Here is an 8,763-nt window from a genome sequence, read left to right on the forward strand (position 1 = left end):
GCTTAATAAAATCATGCATACTTTCACCATTTTTACGCGGATTTTAGAATTTATGCCATTATCATTTTGTGTTTGGGCGTTCACTCAAATATCAGGCAGTCATTTATAATTGAAATATTTTGAACGGATTTATGTGCTTTGCTGGGATCTATAATTGCATTCCTCTACAACTTTTCCTCTCGTCCACTTGTATACTTGTTATAAAGCGTAATAATAATAGCAATAATATTATGTTCTTTCAAGGTAGATAATCAATCGATAATAATAATAATAATGTCAATCGACTGGTTTCAACAATCGAAACTCTCCTACGTTGCAGCAGCCTCCAGCTCCTTTTCCACAATTTTCCTATACTCATCGAATCCACCTTCGACGCTCCGAACGGTTCCGCCACCGCACACCCACAGCTCCTTGCAGATCATCCGGATAAGTCGTTCGTCGTGAGATACCAAAATTACACCACCCTAAAAACAATTTTAAAACCCTTCCTATCATAATTCTCCAATTCCCAGACAAGACTTAACCCTGCCTTACCGAATACTTGTTGATCGCCTTTCCGAGGGCCTCTATCGTCTCGATATCCAGGTGATTGGTCGGTTCATCGAGCACCAGGAAGTTCGGTCGGCCCATGCACATCTTGGCCAGTGCCACGCGCGACTTCTGTCCTCCCGAAAGGGACGCCACCACCTGCATGGCCAGATCGCCCGACACACCAAAACTGCCCAGCACCCGCCGATACTCTTCGATCGGTTTGCCCGGGTAGGCATTCTGCAGCAGTTCCACGCAGTTGACGCTCATGTCCAGCTGGTCGACGTGGTGCTGCGCGAAGTAACCCAACCGGAGACCCCGATGCGGGTGTATCAGCCCGCCGGTCGGTTGCAGGTGGCCGGTGATGATTTTGAGGAGGGTGGTCTTACCGGCGCCGTTCTCGCCCACCTAAAAATGATTAAAGCGTTTAGGCCTTTTCCGAAATTAGTTTTTGAAATGAAAATTAAACTTACGATGCAGATTCTGGAGTCTAGATTCGCGCTGAGATTGACCAGATTGAATATCACCTTTTCGGAGGAGTATTTGAATTGAACTTCGTTCAGTTGAAGAACGGGCGGGTTCAACGGTTCCACTTCTGGGAATTTGATCGTCACTTCGATTTCCTTCTCCACAGGTTTCAGCTCCGGTCTAAAACATGCCAAAGTTATTAAATCGGTGATCATTGAATCAAAAGCAAAAAACGTAATGTTTAGGAGAAAACTGATCAAACAGATAACTAATAATGAACAATAATTATTATTTTTATCGTCATACTTACAACTTCTCCAACATCTTAATCTTGGATTGCACGCTAGCGGCCCGGTTGGCATTGTACCGGAAGCGATCGATGAACTCCTGCACGTGATTCCGATGAGCCAGCTGGGCTTCGTACTCCCGCCGTTGGGCCTTATGTTTCTCCGTTCGGGTTTTGTCAAACTGTTCGTAGTTGCCCTTGTAGACGTCGATCCGTTGCGAGTGCAAATAGAGGATGTCCGTGGGAACGGTGTCGAGGAAGTTCCGGTCGTGGGACACGACCAGCAACGTTGTAGGCCATGTTTGGAGGTAGTTCTCGAGCCAGATGATGGCCTTTATGTCCAACATGTTCGTCGGTTCATCAAGCAGCAGCAAGTCCGGCTTGGAGAAGAGGGCCCTGGCAAGGGCCAAACGCATTCGCCAACCACCGGAAAAGGTTCGCGTGGCACGTGCTTGCATCTCTTTGGTGAAACCAAGACCGTTCAAGATAATGGAGGCACGTGCTGGCGCTTTGTCCGCTTCAATGTTCTGCAACTGTACGTAAACCTCCGACAGTTCGTGGCTCAGTTCCGGATCACTGGAACCGGCGTTGATTTGAGCGTTCAGTTCCTTCTCCTTGTTCAGTAGATCTGTCCGCACGGTGTCTACTTCCAGAACACTATCGATCGCCAAGGTGTCATCTCCAACCACTTCCTGCTCGACGTGTAAAATAGTTATGTGACTTGGAATCTGAAGCTGCTTTCCGGAAATCATTTTCAACAGTGTTGTCTTTCCCAGACCGTTTCGTCCCACAAACCCGTAGCGACGACCACAAGCTAGTAGCATATCCGCATTCTGCAGCAGAACTTTGTCCCCGAACGACACATCAAAGTTCTCGATCCGGATATCCATCGACCGATTCGTGCCCTTAGCCTCCATCTTATTATCTTTCTTGCTGATGACCTGCGACGCAGTGGCCATTTGCAGCACCGGAATCGTCCCCACACCCGGCGTCACTTTAGTTTGCTCCCTCTTTTCCAGCTTTTGCTGCCGCTTGGCTTCCGCTTTCTCCAACTTCTTCGAATCCACCTTCAAACTATCATCTCTCGATACGACCCAAATACTTTGAATGTCCTCCTGAACTGCATCCTGCGATGCGGCCACCTCCTTCAAATTAATCGGCGCTCCCAATATTTTCCTACCACCGCCACCACCCCCGCCCGAATCACCGCTCCGGGGTTTCAACAGATCCAGAAAGACCTCGCAGATCTGCCGGATGTCCTCCTCGGTCTTGTCCTGCGAGACCTCGTGGAGGATCGCCCCAATCGCCTCGTAAACCTCCTCGCCGTCTTCGAACTCGTCCGCGCCGCTCTGCAGAACGTCTTCCACGTAGGTCAGCAGTTCGCCATCGATCGACGGGAATTCCCGTTTCAGCACTTCCGTACAGGCAGCCATTCTTTGCGGAATCACACAAAAGTATCCAAACAGCTGTACACAATATTTTACACGCCGGAAGACCACGGACACGGATTGTTACGACGGCGACGAAAGAACGATGGTGATTAGCGATTCCGGACCGAAAGAAGAGAGAAAACGACGATGACAGGCCAACCAACCGCGGGTGAAAAGAGATCTGTCAAATGCGCGTGATTGTGAGTGCGTGAGTTCCAAGTGTTTACCGCGCGTTCAGGGATGCCAGGTCAAGGAGCTAGACTTGTAAAGTCTAGCTCCTTGATGCCAGGTGATGAATATTTTTATTTAAAAAATGTCAAAGGGCACTGCACGGAAAAATCTTTTTCTCTTTCGTTCTACATAAATTTTGACCAACACACCAATTTTTTTTCGCCGAAGATCAGTAAATTTTTGCTGAATTTTGCCGAGCTGAAAACCATTTCAGTAAAACAAAATTACTGAAACTTTCAGCAAACTGAACTTCTGTCATATCTGACAGATGTTTACTGAGTCATCAGCTTTTCATGCTGAAAATTCCGCATTTCGGGCTGCCATGTGAATTGACAGCACTTTGCTGAATCAATCAGCAAAATGTGCAAAACTGCTGAAAACCAGCTGACTTCATTTTCTATTATCATTATAATTATTATCATGAAAGTATTCAAAAGGATATTTAAGGTTTTTATGACTTGTGTAAAAAGTAGTCGAACAATTTCAATCTAATTTACATTTATTTTCTAAATGTTTAGTTTTGTGCAAGGATAAAGTTTTGCACGGCAACTGTATCGATGGCTTCATGCATTTGACACATCGTCGAATACCATCCACCAATCAATTGATTGATGGCCATTAAAACAATCCAGGATGTCTGCCATTTTTCGAAGGCTGAAGGTAATACCATTGACGAATACATAGACCGAAATGTCCGGTACAAAGCCATCAGAAAATCGGGCACCATGTCTTCTTCTTCATTTTGAAGAAAATACCCCTCGGGGGTGACGAATTACATTACATAAATATTTTACGAGCGCTGACTTACCCCTCTCGACGTTTTGACAGTTTGTCTGTTTGTTTTTGTTTGTTTGTCAAAAAAAAACTTGCTCCCGTCATTATCTTTTTGCAAACGCTTTTGCCAGTGCGTGTTTGAATTTTTCTGAAATAATTGAATAAAGAAATCGAATTTACAATTAAGAGATGCCTGTATTTGACTAATAATCTAGTTATGATCTTGTGTTTATAAAATACTGTTTAGTATACTAATTGACCAGCAGAAGTATTTTCCGTGATGCAGTTCCGAAAGGCCAAAAGTGTCGTATACATATCTGGAACTCTGGAAGCAACGTTCTACGTCATTAACCCGGATACTGGATATATTCAGCTATTGCGTCCTCCAAAAGTGCTCCACAAACGGTAACTAATACAACATCTACGTGCTAAGTTTGACACAATTGCACAATTATTTTTGCTTGTATTTTTGATCGTGTGATTTCGGCTTTCCACCAAAATCTTTGCGACATGTTTCAAAAATCCTTTTCATTTAAAGAAAATTTACATGCTAATTTATTCGTTAAACATTTAGAATGAGTGCAAAATTGGAAAAACAATGTAAATCGTGTAAAAACAGAATCCAGTGTATACTAAAAGTGGAAATTTGTTTGTAACAATATTTTACCCTTATTATTTTCCATAGTGACGGTGAAGATGCCCTAATATAACATTGGAAATCTGACGACTGGGTCGACGGATAGACATGCGATGCAGATCTGCGCAGAAATAGTAAATATTATTGAACGTAGCACGCCTTCCCTACACGCTTAGATTGGTTTACCTATTTATGGGTACTTAATTTACTCATATATGGGTAATTCCAATTCTACCAATATTATTAGTGAAACTTACCCAAAAAATCGGTAAAATTTACTGATGTTCTGAAAAAATCGGCTTTACCTATATTTGAGTAATCGCATTTACCCATATTTGGGTGAAAAAATAAAGATAAACAAATTCGAACTGATGGCCGCCGCACCGACATCGCAGTAGTTTGTGAAATTTCCTTTTTTTATCTCTCACGCAGTCGGTCGAAGTTGAGAATAGTTGATCCAAAAGTTCTTCATATAAGGTATATAATAATGTATATATAATAACATATAATAACTATTTTGTTGTATTTTATTAAGATTGTTGTATTTTTAATATTTGTATTTTTACACATTTTTTAGGTTGGAGCTTCTCAACTATCTTCTCAAATCAGCAGATCAGCAGCACCTCCTCGTAATCGGCGAATGACGAATAATCGCAAACAGCAGGACCGGAAGCTAGTTCCAGAACCATAGGCGGAGAACTTCTGCTGAAAGCTGCGAATTTCTGAGCACTTAGAATATTCTTGAAAGGTACCAATGGAATCCATAAATCCTCCAGCAACCGTCTAACAACTCCAACGGGAATGTTCGCTCCAATCTGCATGTTTTTCAACCTGTTCCCGATAAATAACCATATTTGGATGTGGTTATTTGGTTGGATGCAACTATTTAATCGGATCATTCAGCATATCTGCGCCCGGAAGAGTTACCATCCGCCAGCTGTCCACAGTTCCATAATAACATGCCGTTCCGCACCGCTTACTCCACCACACCACACTGACCCGTAGCTGCTGCTGAAGGATGTTCCGGTTCGTTCGGGAATGGCAGAATTGCAGAACTTCCACACCAGTTTTTGGTGCTTACTCCCTCACTGACACGAAGCTGCTACCGAGGCTGCTGCTGAAGGATGTTCCGGTTCGTTCGGGATTTGCTGCCATCAGCCACTGTTGTTGGTAATGCAACCAGCAACATGAAAGTTGAATAATAAAATGGATTAAAACTATTTTATGAAAAACGCGGTAGATAGAATAATAAAATAATTTGCATGTATATTTATAACCAATCAAATATTTTACTTATATTTATAAGAATAATTTTTATCCAAAAATATTTTCAAAACAAGAACAGGAAAATATCACCCATATTTAGGTGAATTTCACCTATAACAGAATACTCATAAATAGGTAAACATTACCAATATTCCCATGAACCAATTGTACTCAAATATGGGTAAATGATACTTCACCCATAAATAGGTATGTGCACTTTTTCGAGATTATGGGTACTGTTCACCCATATTTGAGTGAACTGAACTAAGCGTGTACAGTCACCAAGTGTTTCGCAACCCAGCAGCAGCTACTAATACCGACTATAGAAAAAAAAAAGTGCGGGTATCCAGGATGGAAACTTTATTTATCTACCCCAGGATGGTAAGTGATTCTTTTCACTTAATTTTGGAGTGCTAAAAACTAATTTTCTAAAATTGATTCAGCTGAATCGTCGTCAGGTAGCAACATTGCAAAAAATGAGCAGCCCAACGGCATTATGCTAGTCTCCGAAGCTGCATAATCTGGTAGGATCAAATAGAACTTTTGGTTCTAGTTAGACATTGCTGAGGGAGAGCAGATTACTCATTAATACATGAGCATAGAAAACTTATCAACAGGATTTAGTGGACAACCCAGAGCCAATTTTGACCATGACCATCAAGTGACACCAGTGACTTGTCACGAACCAGAGATTCATCTGCGGCAATAAAAAATAATAGCTTTGGAAAGTTATTTTCCGTACGGGGAACTATAGTTAGAGTTTGCAGGTAAGAAACTTATTTTAGTCTTTAGGGGAATTACACATATTTGAGGAATTCAATATAACAGCATACATAAAAAAATATTTCTAAAATATTATTTTATTTTTTTTAGGTGATCAATATTGACGTTCTCATTATGCCATGATATAGGATGGGAACTGCAAGTTGTACGGCGAACAAATGGAATGTTTTCCCTTCCTACATCCTGTCGAGAAGGATGTAAAGCAAGGAGTAATTCTATCCCCCAGCGATCATCGATTTTTACACGAACCGAATCCTTTCAAATCGTGCGACTGCAGGAATCCATACTCGGTGCTCGTTTGGGACATCGTCAGGTTTTTTAAAGAATCGAGGTATAGAGCTCACTCATGAGATAGAGGATGCAGTTTGTCTGGACGATTACGGTCACCATCACTGGATTTTTGAAGGGTCGGCGGAAAATAGTTCGAAGGCTCGAAATACTCGAATGTTCGATTCGATCGGACCCATGCCCGTTGTGTCCCATGATTTACGGCCTGAAATTAAAAAGACTGCGCTATCACTTGGCTTATTTGTCGGAGCGTACATTACTGAAGATCGCGCACATTAGTACTGGCAGATCAGAGTGCTTAGAGTATTGATGAATTTGTTAAAATGTCCGGAAACCATCAGATATTTCTGGAAGCCATGGACCAGCAAGTTGGCTAGAGAAGTTATTTGTTTACTATCCGCAGGTACTTGATCTTAGCGGCAGCCAATCTTTCTTTAGGTCATAACGACAAATCAAAAAGCGTATGAGTAAATCTCCGAATAAAACCAGCTCTCTTGTCTCGATTTGATTTGATTTTCATTCAACTTGTTCGACCGCATGCCTACCTGAACAACTAGCTAGCGCTCACGTTCAACGACTATGATACTCCAACAACCACAACCCCGGGTTTCTCCGGAATGGGTATGATACCTATTCACAATAAGGAGCACCTGTTAACGAACGACTGAAAATCAGAGCTAATGAAAAATGGATTTATTGCCGCTGAAACTTATTCAGAAATACATGCCGTATGGACGTAAGAAGGTCCATCCCAAGTTGACGAAAAATGCGGCATTAGAAATAAGACATTTTTACGCCAAAATGCGTCGGGCCCAGCAGGGTATGGATTCTATTCAGGTGACGACTCGTCAGCTTGAGAATTTTGTACGCCTCACACAAGCTAGAGCAAGAGCTAGAGCCAGGATGGATCTTGAAACAGCAACTCTAAATCACGCTCAAGACGCGATCCTCATCCTGCGGTACAGTATGATAGATGTGTTCTGCAATGATTTTGGTGATCTAAAGCCGAACCGTTTGATGAACGGTACCGGTATCAGCCAGACCGGTTTATTATAGCGTTTCGAGAGAACCTGCTCTATCCTATTTGTAGTTCACTGCCAACATTTTTATTTTCGGTCATTGGAGTACGAAGTTACAGCTTGTCAAAGTTGACTATTTTGTATGAAAATCGGCCTCCGCTGCTGTTATTCTAAACACAGGTGTATAAATCAATATAGAAATAACCCGTGTGGATTCAATTTATGTCCGATTGCCATGAAATTTTCAAAGAAGAGGAGTTATCTTGTCTAAATTTTGGTACAGGGCCTGACTTGACCATGGTGTTAATCTGGTCAGATTTATAGAACTACTAGCTGACCCTGCGATTTTTGTCTCGCCAAAAATTGATCAGTTTTCGAATCTAATTTGTTGCGTACACTATTTATCCAGAAAAACAAATCGATTCTTCAGAATGATTTTTTATTTTTTTACAGTTTTGTGAAAACATGGAAGAATGTTGAGTAAATTGAGTACACAAACAAAACTAAGCACATATCGATCTTTCCATTATCGAATGATAATGCCATCTTCGTGTTATAAATATACAAGTTCCCGGAACATCCGGAGCCATGTTCTGGTGAACCAATAGTATCAAAACTGACTTCTGATACTGGTAAATAATGATTGAGCACGTTTGCATTTCCATTCTGGGCACTTCACTCCAATACATATATCAATCTATTTATCTATATAATCTATATATCAAAACGACCACGCATCACTCAAGGACAGGCAGCTCAATGTTCTCGTAGACGCCCCAGTTGCACACGCCGGTGACACCAGTTTCCGATACCGAGGCGCACCGTCGGATCACTTGACGCCATCGGCCGTCCCAGATAAATCCTCGAGGGCTCTGATGTACTACCTTCATGCAGAACGAACCCGGCATGTTTGACTCATCGCTGTTGCACTCGATGGCAATATTCTGCGTTCGATTGAATTTCTTGTATGCGCCACAATTGTCCACTCCCTTGGGATCCGTCGGTGAGGAACTCTGATAGCAACGTATGGCGAGGGCTGAGCTAAACAAAATA

The 8,763-nt window shown here is 42.1% G+C and overlaps 1 protein-coding gene and 1 pseudogene across 1 annotated transcript; one reads left to right on the forward strand and one right to left on the reverse strand.

Annotated features, from left to right (window-relative positions):
* Positions 1–128: 128 nt before the first annotated feature.
* Positions 129–2,875, reverse strand: LOC134226465 (ATP-binding cassette sub-family F member 3). Its single transcript, XM_062707256.1, has 4 exons — positions 1,307–2,875; positions 1,002–1,176; positions 535–936; positions 129–464 (listed from the first exon to the last, which is right to left on the reverse strand). The coding sequence occupies exons 1-4, from the start codon at positions 2,713–2,715 to the stop codon at positions 309–311; spliced, it is 2,142 nt and encodes a 713-aa protein (XP_062563240.1). The 5' UTR covers positions 2,716–2,875; the 3' UTR covers positions 129–308.
* A 1,646-nt stretch (positions 2,876–4,521) lies between these two features.
* Positions 4,522–7,843, forward strand: LOC134222883 (DNA helicase MCM8-like; annotated as a pseudogene).
* The last annotated feature ends 920 nt before the right edge of the window (positions 7,844–8,763 follow it).

Source organism: Armigeres subalbatus, chromosome 3 (genome assembly GCF_024139115.2).
Source record: "Armigeres subalbatus isolate Guangzhou_Male chromosome 3, GZ_Asu_2, whole genome shotgun sequence".
Taxonomy (NCBI): Eukaryota; Metazoa; Arthropoda; class Insecta; order Diptera; family Culicidae; genus Armigeres; species Armigeres subalbatus.

Bases quoted from the DNA above. Each gene is read 5' to 3' on its own strand.
- LOC134226465 (XM_062707256.1), bottom strand. From the start codon at position 2,715: ATGGCTGCCTGTACGGAAGTGCTGAAACGGGAATTCCCGTCGATCGAT. The intron at 937-1,001 runs GTAAGTTTAATT...AATCATTTTTAG, and splicing joins TAGACTCCAGAATCTGCATC to GTGGGCGAGAACGGCGCCGG. The intron at 465-534 runs GTAAGGCAGGGT...AATTGTTTTTAG, and splicing joins AGGCGATCAACAAGTATTCG to GGTGGTGTAATTTTGGTATC.